This window comes from Sus scrofa, chromosome 15, assembly GCF_000003025.6.
Source record: "Sus scrofa isolate TJ Tabasco breed Duroc chromosome 15, Sscrofa11.1, whole genome shotgun sequence".
NCBI classification, from domain to species: Eukaryota; Metazoa; Chordata; class Mammalia; order Artiodactyla; family Suidae; genus Sus; species Sus scrofa.
In genome coordinates, this window is record NC_010457.5 from 103,936,130 (window position 1) to 103,961,357 (window position 25,228).

General features: G+C 43.4%; 1 protein-coding gene across 10 annotated transcripts in view; it reads left to right on the forward strand.

Moving 5' to 3' along the window:
* Window positions 1-25,228, forward strand: part of SPATS2L (spermatogenesis associated serine rich 2 like) — a 181,110-nt gene that overhangs the window by 56,714 nt on the left and 99,168 nt on the right. The window contains exon 1 of one of the 10 annotated variants that reach the window (XM_021074579.1): window positions 11,637-11,659. Coding sequence is in view for 2 of the 6 variants with exons in the window: in XM_021074575.1 (XP_020930234.1) it covers window positions 16,068-16,084 (17 nt within the window). In the remaining 4 variants the exon portion in view is untranslated. 10 annotated transcript variants of the gene reach the window in all.

Sequence of the window (25,228 nt, forward strand, 5' to 3'; positions counted from 1 at the left end):
TCATGGCCATGTTTTGACCATGACTTCAGCTAGGGAACCTGCAGAAGAGACCTAAGGATATAAAGGAGGAGAAAGTCTTGCTCTGCACTAGAAACCCAGGATTCTGGATAAGCTTGGTGTTGCAACCTTGGGCATCTCAGCCTGGGGTCAACAAAAGGCCTACCTCTCCAGCTCCTGGGAAACAAATTGAAGCTTAATTTCCCAGATGTCTTTTACTTCTGTACCACTGAATTTAAATAGATTTTCTAGGTGGAGTTTCCAGACCAGACAGGTTCAGTAGAAAACCAAGATCACACGTTGCTCCATCACCATGATTTCAGGCTACAGCAGCCCTGTGGTCCAGATCATCCTATTAGTCTAAGGAATTGCTGCCCTTCTCTGAAAAGGGCAGTAATGTCTATATGGGCCCTGTAATGAAAAACATGAATAAAAATTTTTAAATGCCAGTGAATGAAAATGTTAAGATTTTTAAGCTTTTGTAAACAATGGTTAAAATTGTACTACTGCTACCACCTCATTGCAAGACCTGCATTATTTCAAGAAAGTGCCAGGAAAATAACAGTGAAAAGACCCTTTCCTGATTACAGTGCTGTACATACTCCATCTGGGACTTGCATGTCATATTTGTTTACTTGATTAGCCAGGCGCTTTTTCCTGTTAGTGTCCACATTCATCTTTTTCGAATGTAACTCTGGTTTTCATCTCAACCTGACAAGACCCACCTGGATTTTGACAGTCACACTGATTTTTATCCATTTAAACTGCTAGGAGCAACATCTGATTTTTTTTTTTTTTCTGGCTTTTGTTATCGAGAAAAGTAATAAAAACCAAGGCGGAATTAGATCAGGGACATCCATTATTTTAAGTAGGAGCAAAAAATAAATGTATAGCTCTACCTAAGTATTGGATTAATTTAAGTATATGGGGAATGTTAAAAAATTGCATTTAAAATGTGTTTCTCAGCTGATCATTTATTCAGTAGACAGATCTTAACATTTCCATGGCCTGCTGGAGGAGTCATAATACAATAATAATAAATATGCTCATTTATTGAGTGCCCAGTGTGTACCTTCCCTGCACCACTTTTTCGGGGGTCAGCTCTTGAGCCTTGAATCCGTCCCATCCAAAGTGTGTGGCTGCCCCGCCACAGAGGAAGGACTCTTGGAGAGATTTGGATGGAAGACAAACAGTAGGTTCGACTTCAGTATTATTATTCTTGTTTGTATAGATTGTGCCTTCTCAACGGGGGCTGTATTTCCCTCCTGGGGTGAAAAATAGTTCTTGGGGAGTAAAAAAAAAATCAGTAAGAGTGTGAGGGAGTTGTGGCTTCGCAGACAGAGGGAGAGGACACGAGCTGCGGAATGTGGGGAGACTCCAGAATCTGGAAAAAGCAAGGAAATAGATCCTCCTGTGGAGCCGCAGACCCATAAGATGATAAATGTGTGTTGTTTGAAGCTGCCGCGTTGGTGCTCATTTGTTCCAGCTGCAGTAGAAAATGAATACATTCAGTTTCCTCTCCTGTTCAATGAGGAGAATAGAATGATGGACAGCACAGGTTTTTGTAAGCCGTACTTTGCATTGGGAACAAAGTGCGACATACCCTGACCTTGGCGATGCTCAGGCGGGCAAGGCTGGCACCCTGAGTGCCCTTGCCCGTATAGGGGTTGCTGAGAGACTTCTTCCTCTGATTGTATCAGTGACAACACTCAAGCCTTCACCTGGCCTTGTCACTTTCAGGGGACTTTGTCGATATCTCCTTGGATTCATCATGTATTGATTTTCTATTTCTATGGTGGGATGTTCCTTTCAGTGCCTTCCAGGTACCACCAACCCTTAGGTCCTTCCCCAAAGCTGTTCTCCCCCCATCCTCCTCCCCTCTTCTGCCCTGTCTGAAGAATAGCCTAAAGCCCTGGTGGGCTCTGGGGAGAAGGGAAGTCTTGGCAGTAACAGGGAGGAGAGAAGGACCAGATGCCCAGCACCCTGGTGACGGAGGGGGAGCCCTAATGGGCTGCCATTCCAGAGGGGCATTCCAGTGAGAACCTGAGTGGGCTGGGAAGCATGAATCCAGGTGCACCATGTCCTTTTTTTAACTTAAGGGCTGTGTGTGTGTGTGTGTTGGGGGGTACATTCTCCTCCTTTTTTATGACCAAGAAAATCCCAGAGTTCCCGTTGTGGCGCAGTGGTTAATGAATCCGACTAGGAACCATGAGGCTGCGGGTTCGGTCCCTGGCCTTGCTCAGTGGGTTAAGGATCCAGCAGTGCCGTGAGCTGAGGGGTAGGTCGCAGAAGTGGCTTGGATCTGGCATTGCTGTGGCTGTGGGGTAGGCCGGCAGCAACAGCTCTGATTAGACCCTTAGCCTGGGAACCTCCATATGCCGGGGGAAGCAGCCCTAGAAAAGGCAAAAAGACAAAAAAAGAAAAAAAGAAAGAAAAGAAAGAAAGAAAATCCCGCTGAAAATGAGAATCTTCACAATGGAACATTCGCTGTCTTGCTTCATTAAGTCCGTTGGGTGGAGCCTGGTGTGAATGAAGAGAAGTCCACGGGTTTTTCTCTCTTTGTTGATGCAGTTATTTTCACAGAGGACAGTTTTTGCATAATCACAGTAAAAGGAGCCAATGGAATTGTTCCTACTACTTAAGCGCTAAAGCTACATGTTTACGGATGTTATCTTCGAATCCTCACAGCATCCCTGTAAAAGAGCTATTCTTACTCTCACTTTCTGCTGAGATGGAGAAGTGTCTTCACCATATTACTGTGAAATAGATGAACAGGTATGATGACCCGCAGTTCCAGCTGAGACCTGGGGCTCAGAGAGGGTGGCAGCTGGAGCCGGTTTGGCTGGGACAGTGCTGTGACTGCCATGTGGGGACCTGCTCAGCAGGACCTTTACACTGAGGCCATGTTTCAAAGCCTAGTTTTTAGCCTTCAAGGTCCATACATTGGCCTTTTTCCATGAGCTCAAAGATGCTCAGGCTCTACAGTGATGGACGTCGGATAACCGAGTTTTACTACGGATGATGGATCAACCAAAGTTTATGTCTTTTTTATCAGGGCGTTTCTTCTTTCTAAGGACCAGGACATCCATGTTGCAAAATCAAGGGTTCACAGACTTCCCTTGCCCTTCATGCCAATCTGATCCCCCACTGCCCCTGAGTCCTTCCTAAACTATGCACCCAGCTACTTCAGTCCCTTACTCGTGACCCTGCAGAGACACCTTGCTCCTCGCAGGATAAAACTGAGGCTCCATCACTTAAATCACTTTCTCTCTCTTGCATCATCATCTCTCCTCTCTTCATTCAGTTCTAGGAACACTGAATATCCCGGTCAGCCCCGAATCTCTTTTGCATCTGGGCTCTGGTGTATCTGGTCCCTCTGCTGAGGTCATATCCTTCCTCTTTCTTTCCTCTTCACTGTACCCCATTCATCTGGCTAATTCAGGGCCCAGCTTAGAGCTCTCATCCATCTGGAGGCTTCCCTTGATCCTCCTAATCTCAGCCATTTGCTCCCATCCTCCACTGCTGAGTCAAAGTGATCTAATAAAACCTTGCACCTCCTCTCTAATAGCTTGTGTTGACTTGTGTCCTGTTTACTTGTCTCGTCACCCTCACCAGAATCAAAGTTCTCGGCCAGGGTCCATGTTTCATTCACTATTACTCCTCTACCTAGGACGTGGCACAGGCCTATGTACATAGAAAGTGCTCAGTAAAATTTGCTTGGATGAACAGAGAATGGAAGATCTGTGTTGAAGTCCCAACCTTGCCACTTTCTAGGGTGTGACTTTTGACAAGTTTCTTATATACTTAGGGGCTCCATTTCATCATTTATAAAAGGAGAAATTTCACTGAGATATGAAATTCTTTCCAAACAGGAACATATTGGGATTCTAATGCCATTCCTTAGCCATCCGGAAACCATAAATTAACTGTCGTATTTTACAAATGATAAGTTGGGAGCATTGCCATGGAAGTCATTTCTTGAACATGGATTGATTATTTCACTTCATCCACTTATACACATTAATGGTCGATAGGTTCAAAACTGTTCTCGTGTTGATATTTCTGTCTTTAATGCAAGGGTTTCTTTTTCTGCAGGATACTCTCTTCATTTACACTGACAGGCATATCCAAAAGGAGTCTTTTAAGCCTGAGAAGATGATGAATTCTATTTATGTCCAAGGTTTTGTTCTTAGGTCCATCCGTTTTTACCTAGAGGGACTTAATGAAATCTTTTGCCCTACTAAGAATTTCAAGTGAAGCTAATTAAATAAACCATTATACGAGAATAGCAGTATCAAATAAGAAGAAAAAATTTAATTTGCTGATTATTCATGAACTTGACTTAGCAATGGACATAGTACTGTACATTAATAGTGTGGAATATATGATACGAAAATAAAAGGAAAGAAGAGGGAGTTCCCATTACGGCTCAGGGGTAATCATGTACCTGACTGGTATCCATGAGAACAAGGGTGTTTTTTTGTTTGTTTGTTTGTTTTGTTTTTGTCTTTTTGTCTTTAATGGACGCACCCACAGCATATGGAGGTTCCCAGGCTAGGGGTCCAATTGGAAGTGTAGCTGCCAGCCTATACCAAAGCCATAGCAATGTGGGATCCGAGCCACATCTGTGACCTACACCAAGCTCACAACAACACCGGATGCTTAATGCACTGAGGGAGGCCAGGGATCAAACCCGCATCCTCATGAATGCTAGTCGGGTTTGCTAACCACTGAGCCATGATGGGAACTGCGAGGACATTGGCCTCACTCACTGGGTTAAAGATCTGGCGTTGCCGTGAGCTGTGGTGTAGGTTGCAAAAACGGTTGGATCCTGAGTTGCTGTGACATAAGGTGGCAGCTACAGCTCCAGTTCGACCCCTAGCCTAGGAACTTCCATGTGCTGCAGGTGCAGCCCTAAAAGATGACAACAACAACAAAAAAAAAAAAAAAAGGAAAAGAGGAGATCTCTTAACATGCTCGTAGTAGGAGTATGAATATCATGTGTAAGTCATTGCAGTAGCTCGTGCATGATGTCTGCATTATCTCTGATGAGGGAATCCATGTCAAACTACAAGTTTGCATCTGAACTTATGTATTTTGGAGGTTGCTTCCTTCTATATTCCTAACACTTACTGTCATGGGAATCAGATTCTTACCATGTCTCCAGTACCTCTTGCTACTTAATTAAACATATCTAGATATTTCATTATTATATGTAATAATCAGAAGTAGTAATTTATTGGGATGCTATAGGTGCAATAAATTTTTCCTAAAATTTGCTTTCTGTTTCCTGGTAATTGTAACCAACCCAAGACTTGAAAACAGACTGAAATTTTTTCGAATTTTTTCAAAGTCTTCAGACTTGCTCAATATTATTGAAATGATATACCTGATGGGTTAAAACAGCAATATCATCAGTATTCTAAGTACACTCACTACTAGTGAATTTTATTCTCTGTTCTTCGCTGAAAATTTTCTTGCCCAGTGCAGAATTTCTTTTATCTTTGGATAAAACTGTATTTGGCTTAGCTCGCCCTCTCATTACCATTAGGGTTCTTTCCCTCACTCGCCATTACTTTCATTATGTGTTGTTGTTTATTCAGCAATCCATGATGATCTCTGACCTCCTGACTCAGCAAAGCCCACTTCCAGGTCAGGTGGCCATGACCTTGTGTAGACAGAGCACAGTCTGTTAGCAGCACATCAGGAAAACACCAAAGAAAAATGGAGTTGCTGTTTCTCTACTGACAAGTTGCTCTAAGCTCAGATCACACCCAGTGAAAATGATTTAATGACTCAAATACTTGGTACAGAAACCTCGGTGAAAAAAATCTGTACTTTTCAAGAAAATAAGCGTATAGTTTTGTTTCATATGGAAAATAAATTGTGATGGTTCACTGGAGGGGACAGCTTTTGCCTTTGATTATAGATCACTAAAATTACTTTACAAAAGGTATTTTAAAGAAATTAAAGATGTAATGCTTGTATTTACATGTCCTAGTATTGAAAGTAAATTCCAATTTTTATGCTGAATATGGGGTATGTGGATAAATAAAGTTCAAATCCTGAAATCACTCCCCTTATGGATGACTATTATAGATTTGCCTATATTCTTTTAAAATTTTAATTATTTCCATCATTAAGGCCAATGATTCTTGCAGTGGGTGGTAAGGGATGCAGTTTACAAACAATGTCGTTCTTCGTCTCGTAGCTCTGATTCTTTAATTCCCATACCTAATTCGATATGTTAGCTAGTATTATAGGAAAATAAGAAAAGTTTTCATTATCGAAAGATAGAGAAAACTGTTTTTACTAATGTGTCATCGAGAAAAGGTTGGTCATGGGCAGGTTTTGACAGAGAAGAAATAGAAGGAAAATAAGTTTTGTTGCCATGGAGCAGGAATCCAGATGTTCTGGGAAGGCAGAAGCATGAATATCCAAAGACCCAAGAAAGGACACACACCTGGAGAAGTTAAAAAGAAGAAGAAAAAAAAACAGAGTCCCCAGAACAGTTCTTTGCACATAGTAGGTGCTCAATCAATAGTTTTAAGTGAGTAAATGAACTTAGGCAAACCCACCGTATGAAGCGTTGGTGTAATTTTCTTCTGATGTAGCATTCGACGATGGCACAAACGTAGGTAGTAGGCGTGAGGAGACATTTGAGCGCTTTGGGCATTTGCTAGAAGTCTTATTCATGTGGAAGTGAAGGCAAATCTCAGATACCAGTTGACCTAATGGACATTTCATCTCGAGAAAGCCAAAGGAAATGAAGGAAACTTCTATTTTTTGGATCAAATTTTAACCAAGAAGGAGTTCCCGTCGTGGCTCAGCAGAAACAAATCTGACTAGCATCCATGAGGAAACAGGTTCGATCCCTGGCCTCACTCAGTGAGTGGGTTAAGGATCTGGAATTGCTGTGAGCTGTGGTGTAGGTCACAGACGCGGCTCAGATAGCCTGGGAACTCCCATATGCCTTGGGTGCAACCCTAAAAAAAAAAAATGTTTTAACCAAGAAGATGCTGGTTGGTGAAATAGAAGTGGAAAGAATGTGTATCTGTTTATTCAGCAAATATTTATTGGGTGTCTGCTGTGTGCCAAGCACTTGGAAGATTGTGGCCATGACAAGCTTTTGTGATAACCAGGGAACAGATGACGTACCCACTCAGACTATGGGAGGGAAATTTTAAATAGAGAAGTAAATATAGCTATAGCCTGAGCTCTGAAAGAAAAGATGACTAAGGAAATGAGAAACCCAACCCTTAAATTCAGATTAGGGCCCTTTCTCTGTGTTCCCAAGTGCCTCAACCCTCCCTTCTCAAATTCAGTATCAAATCCATGCTGCATCATAATTCCCCAGCATGTATCTCTATTTACTCTGAAGCTTTAAGCTTCAAGACAGCAGGTCTGCATCTGTCATGTTTATCTTTGTATCTTAGCAAGTAGGACAGTACCTGGCACATAGTTATACCCAATAAATCTCTCTCTCTCTCCCTCTCTCTCTCTCTCTCTCTCTCTCTCTCTCTCTCTCTCTCTCTCACACACACACACACACACACACACACACACACATTCCAAGTCTAGCAATCCAAAAATTTTTGAATGATTAACATGACAGTTTTGGAAAAAAAAAATAGAATGAGAGTTTTGAAAGTTCTAAAAAAAATTGAGGAAAAGAAATGGCTGTGGCTGTAAAGGACATGCTCAAATTAACTCAAAATATAAAAGACCTTTTAAAGAAGAAGGTAAGGAGAGGCAGGTAACCAGGAATAAATACCCAAGAGAGAGTTAATCTCCTTAGAGTTGTGTCCGGAAGCCTAGAATCCAGAGTGAGCTGAGGTATGTAAAAAATTCTAAAAACAACAAAAGAGGCTTAAAAAGCTGGCAAGGAACATGTCTACAACCAACAAAGGTGACCAAATAAACCAGACATAGAAAACGGGAATGCCCGTGATGTCCAGCATTCTGCCTATTTTTGCTAATGACAAAGTTATAATTTCTGTCAAGACTGGAATACTATTTTTATTGTATTTTTTTATTGCAGAAATTTGTTTTACTTTTGTAGGAAAAAAAAGAACATGAAAGGGATAGGACCTTTTATGAGAAAAGCAAAGCTCTGCTCGTTTCCTCTTATTTTAATCAAGGAGCACGATTTCCCACCTTGCAGAGTAGAACACGGTGTCAGTAAGAGGGAGGCGTGGCTCACAGCGACCCAGTACGAGGTCCTTAGCCGACTAGTGTCAGTTGGCATCTCCTGGCTCAGACTATGTGCACAGGCCTGAGAACACGCGTGCCCATGACTGCCCCACTCCAGCCAGGCATCTGGGAGGCATTTTAGCCAATGGAGAAATCCCCCGAAGCCTGGAGATCGACAAAAAGAGAATCCAAAGAATCCCAGCAAAATTCTGAGATCGATCCTGAAACTTTTGAGAACACTCAAAACACAAAGTGATCATCGTTAGGCGCCCACAGGAAGTCAAGCAGGACTAAATGATTCTCCCCTTCAGTAGAGCAGCTAGAATGCAAGATGACGTAAATGTGGCAGGGTGGGTATATATGAATGTCTTCAATTCAGTTTTCACAATATCTCAAGATTCTTTTTTTTTTTTTTTTTTTTTTTTTGTCTTTTTGCCTTTTCTAGGGCCACTCTTGTGGCATACAGAGGTTCCCAGGCTAGGGGTCGAATCGGAGCTGTAGCCGCCCGCCTATACCACAGCCACAGCAATGCGGGATCTGAGACGCATCTGCAACCTACACCACAGCTCATGGCAACGCTGGATCCTTAACCCACTGAGCAAGGCCAGGGATCGAACCTGCAACCTTATGGTTCCTAGTCAGATTCGTTAACCACTGCGCCACGACGGGAACTCCAGTATCTCAGTATTCTATTATGGGTTTAGTGGAGACGTATGAACTGAGTAACTGACTAGTCAAGTGGATTCCCAGCTAGGTTTGCATAACCAAACCCAAGGAGCGTTAAAGAATGAGTCCTTGTGGTCCCTGGATCTATTGACAGATATTTGTGTTTTTCTCTAGATTTCTCTTCATCCGTGACTTGAGAGATGATTAATCTGATGAAAACAATAGAAATAAGAGACACCTATTGAACTCTTATGTGTCCACACTGTTCTATTACTCTGTGTCTTTGTCTTTTTTTTTAATCCTGGCAATAGTCCTGTGCAGTGGATATTTTTATCTCCACTTTACAAATGAGTAAACTGCAGCACAGAGGGTTCAAGTAACTTCCTCAAGGTTGCACAGCTCTTAGTGGCAGAGCTGAGATGCAAGCCCAGACTGTTTACTTAATGGCATAAGTTATGTAAATGATGGGCCTCCAGTTTGTGGAGGATCGAAGGGAAATGTACAGCTAAAGTGTAAAGTTAGAGATTTGTATCCAAAATTTAAAATAAAACTCTAATAGACTAGAAAAATGGGCCAAATGAATAAAACAAAATTAATTTGAGCCAAGTATAAACACACACATTTAAGTTCCCCCCAAATCAACTGCAAAACTAAAAACTGTGACGATGGGACTTACATGAGAGGGCCTTGGGTATTTCCTTTACTATAGGCTCATCGTGACGGAAGCAGAATGTGACTGGCAAAAAAATGGTATCTTACAGCAAAAAAAATTTTTTTTGTTTTTTTGTAGGGCCACACCCGGGGTGTATGGAGGATCCCAGGCTAGGGGTTGAATCAGAGCTGTAGCTACCAGCCTACACCACAGCCACATCTGCAACCTACACCACAGCTCACTACAACAGCAGATCTTTAACCCACTGAGCAAGGCCAGGGAATCGGACTTGCCTACTCATGGATGCTAGTCAGGTTCATTTCCACTGAGCCACAGCAGGAACTCCTCTTAACAGCAAAATTTAAGAACATTGTTCTTCTTCCCATTGATAAATGCCGCCGACTTTACATTTTTTATTCTAATTCATGGGAATACTTAATTGGAATGAACTCGTTAAATAATTGATTCCCTGTATTTGCATTGAACCAAACAATGGCAGTAGACTAGTGGAATAAACACAAGCTTGGGAGTCACTCCAGAGGTTCAGTCCCTGCCTTGCTGTTGACTGGCTCTGGGACCTTGGCCTTAATGTCTCGATGCCTAGTTCCCTCATCAGGAACATAGCAGGATAATACCCACCTTGCAGGAGCATTATGAGGACTCAGTGAAATAGACATCAAGAGGTCAAATCATCCAGTGTGTGCCCAAGCAGTTTTGTTTTGTTCGTTGGTGTAGCCCTAGCATGTAGGCCAGTTCCCGGCACAGAAGAAGTGCTCAGACATGTTTGTTAAAAGAATACTGAATGAATGAGTGAATGGGTGAATGAGTAAATGGACGTGTGCAGTAAAAGGCAGTTCTTGCTAAAGGTAGGCAGTGTTATTAGACATGAGAAGTCTTTGTAAAGCAAGGGCCTGATGATTCAGAGGTTTGAAGCTGGGAGTTTGGGGTTAGTAGAGGCAAGATATTGTGTTTGAAATGGATGAGCAATGAGATCCTGCCGTATAACACAGGGAACTATATCTAGTCACTTGTGATGGAACATGATGGAGGCTAATGTGAGAAAAATGTATATAAATGTATGACTGGGTCACTTTGTTGTATAGCAGAAGTCGACAGACCATTGTAAATCAACTCTAATAAAAATTTCTTTTTAAAGAAGGGGAATGCTTTGTCGTAGCTAAATTTATTTTTTCCTATCATGCAGCACAGCTTTAGGATTTTTAAAAAACTAAAACTAAACATTAGGTCATCCTTGTAGTATTTCCTCAGTCCCTACCCCATGTTTCCATGAGGTGTCCAGAGTGGTTGCATCCTGTCTAGTCAGGTTTTGTTTGAAAACTTGAATGAAAAATGAAACCAAGTTAAGTCTGGCTGGTAGCCATTCAGAAATAGGTTTTCTTAACTAGATTAATTTTCGAAGACATTTTCCCTCCTTAAGACATCTTCATTTTTAAAAGAAGCATTTAGGACAACAAGAATGTCTTTTCGATGTCTGGTTGTCTCTTTTTCAAGATGGAGTTTGGTGAATTACCTAATATTAGCTGTTGGGCATCTCCCAGGTAAAAAATTAAACCAAATGAAATCTTTAATACAATTTATGAGTTTCCTTCCTAGAGCTAAGCGAAACTCAGCTACATAGCTTTTATTTGTTTTGGAGCTTTTAACATTAGTCAGATTAAAGCTTGTGTTTTTGTGAAACTGTAAAGACAAAGAATCAAGTTGAATGGCTTTTTTTTTTTTTTTTTTTTTTTTTTAAGGATCCATTTTTGATTTAGCATTTCAAGAATAACAGAGAAAATAGGGTCTGGTTTCAGAACCTTGTAACCAGAAATGCCAGTGGGGTGGCACAGGGAATGGGGCGGGCTGGGGTTGAGAAGGAGCCCTCCCATTTGCTAAAAGGAAAATTAAACAAGGATGTTATCTCTTTGCTGCATTACCAACAGGACAAGCGTATAATTGAAACCACACCATACAACACCTATTCACATTCTGCCTTCTGATGTCATCGAATTGCTTACGGCCTGCTAATCTTACCTTCCTTCAGGAGCCAATCTTACAATTAGACTGTGAAACAATTAGCCAAACACATCCGGCCAAGACACAGTGGACTCCCAGTAAATATTTGTTGATTGACTTCTGTGTACTATGCAGGTGGGTTTTCTTCCTGACCTCACGCATGGCTTACTTGTTTCTGCCAGAAAGGTTTCATTTTTCTCTTTCTCTTATCTGAAACCAGCATTCCCATTGTTTGCCAGTACTGCCTTAAAGCAATGCAAAAGAGCGCCTCTTCCTGGAAACCCTCTCTGATTAAACTTGCCAACACTAAAGCCATCTCTCCCATAGAGAAGCCCCCTCCCCTCCTTTTTTTTTTTTGGGCTGTACGCAGTGGTGGCGGCATAGAGAAGTTCCTGGGCCAAGAATCAAACCAGAGCTGCACAGCTATGGCAATATCAGATCTAACCCACTGCACTGGGCCGAGGATCGAACCTGCTCCTTACCAGTGACCCTAGCCACTGCACAAACAGTGCTGGATCCTTAAACTGCTGTGCCACAGCGGGAACGCCAAAGCTCCTTTTAGAAACATGGTTGTCGTCATTTCAGAATGATTTCAGATTCTGCTACTGGCATTCTTATTTCCCTTGGCTCTGACATCCCCCACGACGCACAAAATACACCCCCCATGGATAGGCATTGAGTCTTATTTCCCATAGGGACACACAAAAGGACAGCCCTCCACATGCAGTGTCCACCCATGGAGAGCACACTCAGAAGACGTGTTCCCCAGTTAGATAATGAAATGTTTAACCATGAAAAACCATAGACAACCCTGCTTGCTGGTCTCTCTCAGTCTGCCAAGAATGGGTATAAATGGAATCGAGGCCGTGAGAGATGAATCTTTTTCATCAGACAAGTGATCAAAACCTAATACATTTACACCTCAGAACTGCTTTAAAGTAGATTGAATGACCAACAGAAAGTCTTCCAAAGGGAAATAACAGATGGTATTATATTTATTGAGGAGACCTGTACAATATTTGAACTATTGTACAAAACCCAGTTTTGATTCATTCAATCTTGAGAAAAATGATTTGAAAGAGATTAAACTACATATTGCCATGGCTTATAGACCATCATAAGCATTTGGTACTTTCTGAACTTCCCCCAATGTGAGTTGAGCCATAGGGCAGGCTTGGGCTCAGAGCAAGGTATATGCTTTCAGGCCCTGATTGCTGTAAACCAAAGGGATATGCAGGCAGGTCATGAGAAGGTTTGCAAAGAACCCACAGCGTGAGTAAGGGTGTGAACAGCAGTAAAAATCCCTATCTACAGGTGGAGTTATAGGAGTGTGTAGTGTAGGCGAGGTTAGTGGTTCAATGTGTTTAGCTCTGGGTTGGAAGCCACATCTTTTTCTCATATTCCATAGAAAAGATAAATTTTCAATCTATCTCTTTTGGATAGAGCACAGGATTTGATGGAGGGGAACCCGAGGGCTAGTCCAGTGACCTGGTTATCTCAAACACAAGCCCCTGAATTAAGGAATAACATAACTAGAAGATGCTGGGGAAATTACCTGGTTAAAGACCTGAGATCCATGGGGTCCAGTCCAGGAAGATGTGGAGGGCTTCAGGGCTCATGATTCGACCTTGACTCTGAGAATGACTACAGCCCTGCTGGGTTGGAGATATGGGAGGAGGAGAGAGGGCATGAATTGGAAGGTGTGTACAGTGATGTGGCTAGAGCAGCCTTTGACAATGCTGGTGTTCACGGTGGCATTTAAGTGATACCCCAGGACTGGAGGTTGAAACCTGAGGAATAAATTATGAAAGACTCACTGCAACCAAGAAAGGAAGAATAAAATGAGAGGACATTTATCCCTTTTTTGCACATGCTTTTATTGAACATTTGAATAGTCAAAGGCACTCTTCTTGGTACTCTGGAAAAGGGAAAGGAAGAGTGAAATTGATCAGAGACAGGCTTTTTAAAAGGAAGGAATTCTTTTTGTAATGTATTAAATCTATTGATATCTTGTGCCTTTGAAGCATTTCAAAGTGTTTATTAATTTTCCCCATGCAGCCTATATTTCAGGTGACAAATTTCTTTTTTTAAAAATTATAGTTGGAAATTGAAATAAAATTCACTAAGACAGTGAATCTGACCTCTAGAATTCTGCACATATTGTAAAATGGTCAAAATGAGTTTTGTTATCTGTGATTGCATTAGAATAAGTTCAAGGGCATTAAAATCATATTAATTCTCTTTTTTTATCTATCTTGATACAATTACCTGAAATCAGCATGTAGGGAAGGAGAAAAAGTAATTTTTAGGCCATTCTGTTATTAGCACTAAGACTTTATTTGAACTTTGCTCTGTGTGCTAACTGCTTATTGTCCTCTAAGGGCAAGTACCCTAGCTGTGAATTTGGTCACTAGAGTACTGGCCACATCTGGTACCCACGAGGCAGGAAGCCATGACCTGGCATGAGTTTCAGAGCCATTCTACAAGGAAGAGGTATTACAGTCATGGATTTACTTCTGCTTGTGCTGAAAATTTAAGAACATGATAAAGAAATGACCCCGTGGACACAGAACCGAGGAATCTGCATCCATCTCAGCAATGCTGCAGGCAGACCTTGGCCTTAGGCTGCCACCCACACCTCCCTGAAATTGGCCAAGGCCTCCCATAGGTGGCAGTGTCCATGCAGAGGGAAGGGTGTATCCAGATGAGGGCAATTTCTGGTCAGAAGGTTGTGGTTCAAGGGTCAGCTCCATCTCTGGCTAGATGCATGACCATAACCTCTGAAGGCTTAGTTTCTCACCTGCAAAATAAAGATGAGGGAAAGCAACCACATAGACTGTGGAGGAAACTATGAGATTATTTATCTGTTTCTATTTATTTTACAGCCCATACTCTGTGCCAAGCACTGTTTTAATCACTTCACACATATGCACTCGTTTCATCCTCATTACGGCCCAATGGAGCAGTTACTATTATTATTCACAATTTATTGATGAGGAAATGAAGGTATGGAGAGGTCGAGTCACGTGCTCAAACCCCCAAACTAGTAAGAGGTAGAGGTGAGATTCAAACTTGGTCAGTTCTAGTTACTTATTTTCTATCCTAAGAATATAAGGAAGAATGTGAATAGCAGAAAGCGGGCAGTGTTTTTTCTTTGAGATCCTTTTGGGGCCCAAGGTCCGGTGTGGTTGTGCCAGAGGCACTATAATTAGTGCAGGCGTGTTGGGGACATGGCTCTGATCATCAGGGTCAAAAAATGAGACACATGAACACAGGGAGATCTCGACAAGGCTCTTTACTTCTGCAGAAGGGCGCAGGTGCTCAAAATGCACGGGCAAAGAAAAGACCCTCCCTACTGATCCCTAACGCAGGTGATGCACCTGTCCCCTTCCCGTGGGTCGGGTCAGGGCGCACATTCTTCTGGGTGGCTAATTTGAAACAAATGGTTACTGGGAGAAGAGGGAAAGAGGAGGGGGGTCGCAGGAAGGCGTTTCAGCTGAAACTGGAGCAAAATGGAGTCACCGAGATTTCCTTTGATGGAAAAGACATTATGTTACTTTCCACAGACGCCTCTGTCACAGGGCTGGTGATAGGAGCTTCCTGGCTGACTCCCTGTGGCGAGTTAGCGAGATGGTGGGGACCAAGAAGGCCTGACCGGAAAGAGAAATAGCGATTTTCTGAAACACTCTTCCCTGAAAACCATCAGGGAGTTCAGGCATGTTCAGTCATGAGGTCCCCTTTCTCCTGGCACGGTCTTTGCAATAAACCTTTCTCTGCTTAAAAAGAAAGGAAGGAAAGAAGGAAGGCAGGAAGGGAGGGAAGCAGGGAGAAAGGAAGGAGGGAGAGAGGGAAGGAAGGAAGGAAGAAAGAAAGGAAAGAGGACTAACGCCTTTCTAAGAACATATTGAATGTATGCATTAGGTTTTTTTGAAAAGAATCAAGCCAGAAATTAAACATACATAGGACTCACTTGCCTGTAGGTGGCACAGGTCTAACAGTCAAGAAAACACTCTCCATTCATGCCCCCAGTGGTTACCCCACCCCCCACCCCTGTGCTCCTCACACTAGCTTTTCCCTTGTAAAATTTACCACGAAAGCTTCATTCCTTTGGGTGAGAGCATGACCCCTAATCAAATGTATACATCCCTGGACACAATAGTACATTATTCATAGAGTGCAAAATCAGCCAGCAGATGCCTCCAGGTGGGTCTAGAACCAGGAACAGGTGTTAGGACGGGGAGAGGGGGAGAGAGAGAGCCTCAGGGTGCAGCGCTAGGAATGTTTGCTAATTGATTGATCTGCCTGGACTGGTGTCCCTGAGAGATTAGAAGCGCTTAGCTGACTCCCCATTCTCAGAAACTGACCTTTGGAATGATGACTGCAGCCCCAGCCTGTTCAGTCCCAGCCTCTGGGGCAGGCGGTGGAAAGGTTGCAAGTTCAGTCTTACCACTGTGCCCTCCCCGAGAGAAGAACGAAGAGCTGAGCATGCGCTTCCAGGGGCCCCGAAGGCCAAAGGCACAGGGCGGTTATACAAAAAGGAAACATGCAGTTTCTCAGGAGGTGAGTTTCCCCCACCCCACCCCACCCGCCTCAGGAGGCCCACAGCTGGTTACTCAACCACACCCAGGATCCTGCTACCTACCTGGGTTTCTGGCTCCACCTGCGTCACTGCTGAGTGGCCTTAATTGGATGCCGTAAAAGCAAGTTGATAAAGGTGGCCACCGTGGGGACAGGGCCTATCTGCCTATTGAGAAAGGCAGTCGGAGCGCTGCAAACCCTGAGTTGCAACACCAGGACACCTTACCAAGTGAGTAGAGGCTGATTTTGTTGGCGAGGCTTAGGAGCAAAGATAACCTGGGCGGGGGGAGGGCCTGAGAGGAGCTGGCTGCCTGTATTTCTCTTCTGCTGGACGTCTTTGCCTTAGTTCCCTAGCATTTCTCTCCCACAAAACGCCCATGCCCATACGTGAGTTCATCAGAGACTGTTTTCATGCCAAGGACAGAGGTTTCAGGGAACTTGCAGGCACCTGACTTTCTCTGCTACTCTTAGGAAACCATTCAAGGTTGGCTAGGAGAGTTGTGACTTAATGAACTAGAAATAGTGTGAGTTCCTTGGAACAGGGGTTTGAAATCAGATTCCGTTCTGGAGAGATGGTGGCTTTGTTCACCGGGTGTTTATTCCATGCCAGATGAGCCAGCTTCCCCAGCGTTGGTCATGAAGGTAGAGCTTTTGTTTGCCAGGCTTAGTTAAGATTTCTCCCTGCCAGTCTGCAGCTATAGTGCAGAACCATAATGCATGTTTTCCTTGGGGGGTGAATGTTTTCCTTAAAAACTTGCTATAAAACTTTTAAGAAGCCTACAGCCCCCACTTACAGCCTCCCCACTAAGTGCGAGCCCGCCTCGAACCCTCTAATGAGCCTGGTCTCTGGGATGAGACTGGCAAGCCAGGCCCATCACAGCCCCAGTATTGCGCTGCCCAGAGCCTTGAGCCAGGTCAATTCTGAATCTAATTTCCTGAGTCCATGCGCCGATTTCCTCCCCCACCTCCTCTTTGCTGTGTTTTTGCGCACGTACCTGTCTCCACCCAAGGGTGGAAGCTCCTTTGGGGGCGGAAACCCTGAAGTCAGAAGGTTCAAGTTCAGATTTCAGCTCAGGCACTTACTAGCAGTGTGGCTTGAGTGAGTAGCGCGCTGCTCCAGGCTAACATTTCTTTTCCTATAAAAGGAGGACTCATATCCTCCGAAGGATCTTTATGAAAATTAAATGAGTTCATCCATAGGAAGGGCCAGATATACAGTAAGAATTCCATTTTGTAGCCATTGCCAGCACCCCCCCCCCACCCAGTAGAGCTGGGTGCTTTGTAGGTGTTCAGTAAATGTCAAATGCTAAGAAAAAACATGGCCCTTTGTGTAGGAATTGCCATAACTATTTGAAGAGCTGGGGGAAAGGAAAGAAGGAAAGAGAAGGTGTGTTATTGCCCTTTCAACGTTTGGGGAGCTTGTGGGAGGTACTGAGGTGCTCAGGGGCGTGAGGGGGAGAACTGTGCTCAGTCTTTTGTCTACACCCCTCTGAGGTCTGGGATTTGCTCCGTGGGCAGTGGGAGGTGGCAGGCAAGGCAGCGTGATCTTCAGGGGGAGAGCCTATTATGGCGCGCTTGGAGGGAGTGGAATTTATTCTTCTGAACCTCGTAATGCCAACCACTTCACCTTTCCCGAGGCATCTCTCCGGATGGGCCTATTTTAAAGACTTGAGCTGACATCATCACATCTTAAAAGAACTGAGCATAATTGAATTGCTGATACAAGTGGGTACTTGCACGGAGCCCGGGTCACCCACATCTCTATGGAAACATATGTTTGCTTGAAAGCCCAGCAATCAGAGGCAGAGCCTTCCAGGAGCCAGCATCAGGTCACTTTTAGAAAAAGGCATTTATTTATATTCTCAAGCCGTCAGAGACCTATGCAATGAAATAATTTCAAATTAAATAGAAAAATCAGGCTGCAGATGAATGTTAATAAAGCCTGCCGCGCGCCCTCCCCCTGTGCTCGCAGTGCCTGAGATCTGCCGCATTTATTTTAGCTGTCCTTTGCTCTTTTGCTCCCATTTGCATTCTGCTGCCTCGGGGAGGTGGTTTGGCACTTTATGCAAAAATGGTTAATCTTCATTCATACGCATTTGCCGGTACTAAAATGGAAAATGCAAAGCCGGCCCTGCCATAAAGTGTGCTTTGTGCGCTTCTCCTGGGCGACTCTGTGTGCAGCATGTATGAGGGCTCACAATCCGGATGGCTCTGCCTCTTTCACAAGCTCTCGGGGCTGTTGAGTGAAGACATTCTCTTGGAAAGGTCTGAAACCTGCATCAGCACATCTCGCCCTAGATATGCTCAAGTGATATCCTAAGTGATTGGAAGCTTTTATCTGCCTCTGGAAGCAGGTTTTTGTTTTTCTATTTTTCAAATAAGTATTGACTGTTAATGACCTGTTTAAAGAAAACATTCAATTTTCTTTCTTCCCCCCACAAAGAACTTAGTAGGCAGTGACATTTCTCAACCAAAGGCGAACCCTGCTTTTCAAAAGAGGCAGAGACAGGGCTTTTAAATGTGGAGTTTTTTTTTTTTTTTCTGACATTTGCCCTTAAAATGCTTTGCAGTGAAGTTGTTCTAACAGCGGGTTTAGTACATTGAAGTGTCTTTGAATACAGATGCAACCTTGAGATTTTTTTTTTTCCCCTTCAAATTAAACTAAAAAGCCTAAGTAAGAGTCTTCATATGAAATTCATATTTCAATCACTGTTCTCCGTTCATTGTTTATGTGTCCTCATGCCTAATAATTAAAGCAACTTTCCTCCGAGGAGCAAGGCGCTGCACAAGACCCTTTATTAAACTGTGGGAATCAAACCACAGAAGAAAGAGCTAAAGTACTTGGGATACGAGAGGCCTCCGTAATTACAAGACCAGATAAGGAACAGCAAAGGTCGGAGTGGAAGGGAAGAGGGCACAAAACAGAAGAAAGAGGAGATCAGGCCATGGAAAAGTTCAACAACAGAAACCCCATGTGACGTTACATTTAGACCAAGTACCAGTTTATAAAGGGAACGCTGTTTCCCTTTTCAGCTGGTGTCTAAGGGCTCCTGACTGTGCTTCGGGGACTTGACCAGTTTAAAGGTGATCTTTGCAGAGAAAGAGCCTGGTATGTGAGAGCCAGCACTCATGGCTTTTCTTTTGAAGATGAATTTTCAGTTTTCCCCTAACCTGGCTCCTAAGCACTCCTGTCACGCATCCCCAGGGCCTTGCAGACTCGAATGCCTGAGAGCCAAAAAGGACCACAGAGGTCCTATGCTCTGAAGGCTCAAGAAGATGCCACCCTAAAATATGCCTACAGGAGTTCAGGATGTTATCCCAACATTCTGCTTTGACGTATTGATTATTGTGAGCCGTGGGCACGTGAAAAGCAGCAATTGCAAGGAGAAGCTTTTCTGAACTCTCCTTTTCTGCTTAAAGACACATCGTCCGAAAGGAGCTCAGCTCATAAAAGCTCCTCCCTCCCCAGGAGTATCATCCCCTGGGGACTATTGTTGACACTTGCGCCAGATGAGGCGACTAGAATTGACACCGCACTCATACAGACTGTGTCACACACTATCATATCCCCCATCTCTTCTTCTCAGGATCCATTCATCTTTCCTAAAAATTATGTACTGTCCCCTAAGAGGCCAACTTCCCCTCTGCTTCCCGGTGAAGAGGGTATTTAATTCTGAATTCTAGGCCACCTTGGGGAGTCCTTCGTTTTTCCCTATCTCTCAGGTGTACATGAGGGGTACACGTTAGTAAACATCTGTTTGTTTTTCTCATATTAATCTGTCTTTTATTATTGAGGTGCCAGCTAAGAATTCAGAAGAGGCGTTCCCATCGTGGCTCAGCAGTTAACACACCCGACTAGCATCCATGAGGATGCGGGTTTGATCCCTGGCCTCGCTCAGTGGGCTAAGGATCCGGAGTTGCTGTGAGCTGTGGTGTAGGTCACGCAGATGCGGCTTGGATCCCCACATTGCTATGGCTCTGGTGTAGGCCAGCCCATTTAGCTCCGATTTGACCCCTAGCCTGGGAACTTCCATATACCTCGGGTTCGGCCCTAAAAAGACAAGAAAAAAAAAAGGAACTCAGAAGAGTAGAGGAGAAATTATTTTTCCTCCCCTGTAACTCCAGCCTCTTTTTCTGCAGCTAGAGACCTGAGGCCCTCATGCTATATATATTCTGACCACCTAGAACCTTGACTTAGATGTTCCATCGGGACCAGTGGTGGCCACACAGACAGGTGTGCAGCCTTTCTCGTGCTCTCTATCCAGACTTTCCTCTTACCTGTCCTGTTGCCCGTTCTCCCAGAGCACCGCTCTCTGCTAGGGGCTATATGATGGCAGGAGAGAGTAAAATCAGTTAATGTGTGAAATTGCACCTTCTTCTGAAGGTATTAGCATGCCGTACACTGAGTAAAAATGCAGACGTCTCTTAAGAAGTTTACCCAGGTTAGTTAGGAATTGGCCGTCTGGGAGACGGGGGAGGCTCTGTTTTCACAGAGAGGCTTTTTGCTGCTTCTCCAATCCCATCACATATTTGTCTTTTTTGTCTTTGTGTTGTTGCTATTTCTTGGGCCGCTCCCGCGGCATATGGAGGTTCCCAGGCTAGGGGTCGAATCGGAGCTGTAGCCACCGGCCTACGCCAGAGCCACAGCAACTCGGGATCCGAGCCGCGTCTGCAACCTACACCACAGCTCACGGCAACGCTGGATCGTTAACCCACTGAGCAAGGGCAGGGACCGAACCCGCGACCTCATGGTTCCTAGTCGGATTCGTTAACCACTGCGCCACGACGGGAACTCCCCATCACATATTTGACCTCCACTCCATAAGATCGGTCCTGTTTCTTCCTCTCTGAGGCAGCCATGAGACACTGTTTTGGGATCTATGTGATCACAACACTGTCTAGGCTGTCCCAAAAGTCAGATATGGGGACACTTTAACTGCTTTGATTTAGAAAGATGGAGCAGCTTACGCTAGACCCCAGAGTGTGGAAGCAGTTTGCTGGCCAAGGGCCCACTAAATGCAGCTTCTGAAACTCTGATCTGAAGTCAGAAGCTGCCAGAAAACAGCCATGTCTTTATAACAGGACCATCATGCCCATTCCTATGCAAGCTTAGAGGTTCGCTCTGCAGCCTGTGGGCCCTTCAGTGTGCAAAACATACATCCCATGCCTTCCGGGTTTGCGAAGGCTGTGCTTGGAAGCAGTCTTATTGTCCTTGCAGAGTTCTTCCTGCAATGAGCCCCATGACTTGGTTCTGATGGTTTTGAGGTACTCTTAGCCCAAGGGCTGCAGGCTCTAGGCTCAGACTATGTGGGTTTAAGTCCTGGCTCTGCCACTCACTGTGGGGCTCTGGGCTAGTTACTGAGTCTCTGTGCCTCAGCTTTCATGCGTATGAAATGGGGATAATTGAACTTTCTGCTCTATGGGTGTATGAGGGTTAACTGGATAATATGTGTTAAACACTTAGCAGAGTGCCTGCTGCGTTCTGAGTGCTCCATAAGCGTGCTAATTATTATTATGTTGGTGAAAAGGCCATTCCTTAACAAGGTAATTTGTAGGAGACCAGCCCCCATTTCTCTATCTAGGCTTCTGGGGACTCTATTTGTTGTGTGCAGTGCTTGGGACCAAGGAAAAGGCCCTTTCTTAATATTCCCAGGCTGAAGACGCCAAAGCAGGGGTTCTCACAGTTTGGGCTGCCTGTGTCTGAATGCCCTGGAAGGCAGGTTAGAACAGTGATTGCTGTGCTTCCTCTCAGAGCTTCTGAGTGAGTCCAAAGAAGTTACATTTCTGACAAGTTTCCAGATGCTGCTGCTGCTCCTCTGGGAATCCCACTTTAATAGCTACTGCTCCGGGATAACCCTTTCTAGTATCATGTAAGGCAATTAAATTTTTCTAGTAGTCACATTAAAAAAGTAAAAAGAAATGGATGAAGCCAGAGTTCCCGTTGTGGTGCAGCGGAAACGAATCCTATTAGTATCCATGAGGATGCGAGTTCCATCTCTGGCCTTGCTCAGTGGGTTAAGGATCCAGCATTGCTGTGAGCTGTGGTGTAGGATCCCACATTGCTGTGGCTGTGGCATAGGCTGGCACCGATTTGCCCCCTAGCTTGAGAACCTCCATGTGCCGTGGGTGTGGCCCTAAAAAGCAAAAAAAAAAAAGATGAAGTTAATTTTAATGTTATATTTTCTTTAACTCAGCATGTCAAAGATTATCATTTCAACATACAATTGATATAAAAGGTATTGAGATATTCCTTAATGAGTTTACCTTCCTTTATTTATTGTGTGTGTGTGTGTGTGTGTGTGTGTGTAGCAAGCTTTGAAATCCAGGGTGTGTTTTATACTCCCAGGACATTCCAGTTTAGACCAGTCACATTCAAATCTGGGTTTGCAAGAAAATGACCTGAGATAGTTGCTTTTTTCAGACCTCCCCCCGGCCCCCAATACCAACTCGCCTTCTCTATTTTTATGTCTTTATAAACCCTGGGAGAACTGTGCATAAGGGACCTTGAAAAAAATCATTAAAATCATTATTTAACTTTTTTTTCTTATGTTATTTCCTCTGGTTCTCTTAATCCCAAGAGAAGAAAAGTGATCTACTACCTGAGAATAGGGAAGTCTAGGAGCAGTAGTAGGTTTCAGAGAAACAAAAGTGAAACTTTATTGCTGCACAATGAAACAGGAAGGAAGATGGAGAAGTGAAGTCAGAAAGGCATTTGGCATTTCACTACACTGTGTTAACTTTTTATAATTTATTTGGTTGCATGAGAAATATAAATATATGTATATATATTCATCTCTCTTTTAAACTCTTGATTTGGGTAGTTGATCAAATTGTCATATATATTAAACTTCCTTGAATTGTGTTAATTAGAAATGCTGAAACAAACATATTTGCCAGAATTTGTAGCATTCAGGTTTATTTTTCATAAAGAATATTTCTTTTTTACAAACTAATAGATTTTCTGACTAGCATTAATGCATATTAAGTATAGCTTTGCATGTGAAATGATTGGTGGTAACTAGAGTTGTAGATTATTAATTTTACACTGGAGAAGAGTATAGTTGATGTATTGGTGATAAATGGTGAAATTCTTTTCTCGAGGACTGATATCTTTCCTAATAAGTTTTTGACTATAGAATATATATATCTAGAATGAAGTGAGAGATTAATCTGGAGATATCATAAATAAAATTTCAGTCAACAATTTCCTTGATCTTTATTTTTCTCTAGGATATATATATATAAAATTTAAATGATATATATGTGTATTTGGAATGTTATTATTGAAAACCCAAGTATAATTATGGGGTGGGGGGATTTCAAACGACACTAAGCTATTGACATATTTCGCCAGTATCCGGACTTGTTTTTCTGGTATCTTCCTTTTTTATTGATTCTTTGATATGCATGGAACATGAATAGTTGGGACTCAGTAACTGGTCTGTTCCAAGAACAATCATAAGTGATAATAGGAATCAGAAATCAGGTTCCTTGCCAAGAAATCAGAGATCGCTATACCTTCCTCACGGATTTAAATCTCTTGAGATCAAGCTGTGTTTGGATATGAGCATCACTCATGTCCAGTAGTGATAGACTGACAAATGGGGTGACCGAGCCTGATGAGAGGGAAATAGGAGGTCTTCTTGGCCCCAAGCATCTGTTGCTCGCTCATCCACAGCATCAGAGGCGTCTCAGGTTAACCCACAGGCTCTGCAGCTATGAGGGATGGAGTTTCAAGTTGCCGAACTCTGGGCCTGTCATTTGGGAGAAGGTGATGATATATTGTTTCCTGGAGGAAAAGCTCATTTACTATTTAAGTTAAACAATTAAGATTGAGGTTAAGTGGGGAGTTCCCATTGTGGCACAGTGGAAACAAATCCGACTAGTATCCATGAGGATGCAGGTTCCATCCCTGGCCTTGCTCAATGGGTTAAGAATCCAGCGTTGCCGTGAGCTGTGGTATAGGTCGCAATCGCGGATCCCACATTGCTGTGGCTGTGGCATAGGCTGGCAATTCGACCCCTAGCCTGGAAACTTCCATATGCTGCATGCGTGGCCCTAAAAAGCAAAAAGAAAGGGGGGGGGGTTGAGATTAAGTAGATATGACTGTCCAGGTAGAAGGGAAAGTTCCATCATTAAATTGAACAAGTTTCAGATTAAGCAGATCTGGCTGTTCGGATATGGTTCAAAGCAGAGAACAGAATCCCAAAGAATAGAGGCACATCCCAGCCTCGTTTTCACAGGGGCAGGGAGAAAGAGGAAAGGTAATGGGCATGTCGTGCCAGGCTGGGCGAGGTGTGCTTCTGAATATCCTGGAAGGGCTATTGCCAATCTGAGGTGCAGACACTCAGCAAGGACCTTTGCCGTGCTGAAGGCGAACATGGCCAGAGTGTTTGTCCTTATCAGTAGAACCCCATTTGACTATCTAGCCAAACTCTTAATTTTTTAAGGCAAGCTATATTTCTGTTCTATTTAGATTGGACACTTTCATCTAGTTAACTGGATCCATAGCTCATTTCCCAATCATTCTGTTATACACCAGCCAGCAGAAAGTCCAGGCAAAGGCAGTGGAATCCACCTGGAAGGGAGCACCTGTAGAGGCAGCCATCCACATAGGAAAAAGATTTAAGAGTAAAATGGACAAAGAATTATTTTTATATCTTCCCATCTGAGAAACCTATAATAGCCCTATACTACCCTCATAGCCAGGCTTTTACTTTCAAAAAATAAATAATATTGTAGGGTTTTTTTTCTTTTTACAGCCACACCTGTGGCATAGGGAAGTTCCCTGGGCCAGCGGCCAAATCAGAGCTGCATCTGAGATCATTAACCAACTGAGCAGGGCCAAGATCAAAATTGCATCCTCACAGAGATATTGTTGGGTCCTAAATACCCACTCAGCCACAACAGGAACTTCAGTAATATTGTAATTCATCTTAGCTAGCATCACCACCAAAGAAGAGTCTTCCTTTACTTAGATAATGAGTCAATGAAAAAAGGAATTGCCAAGGAATACATATATGCATCTTCCTATGAATATATATATATATATATATTCCTATGAATATAACCCACCCTTCAGTACTGCCACTTTCTCAGATCTCAGAAATTTTCTGTCCTCGATGG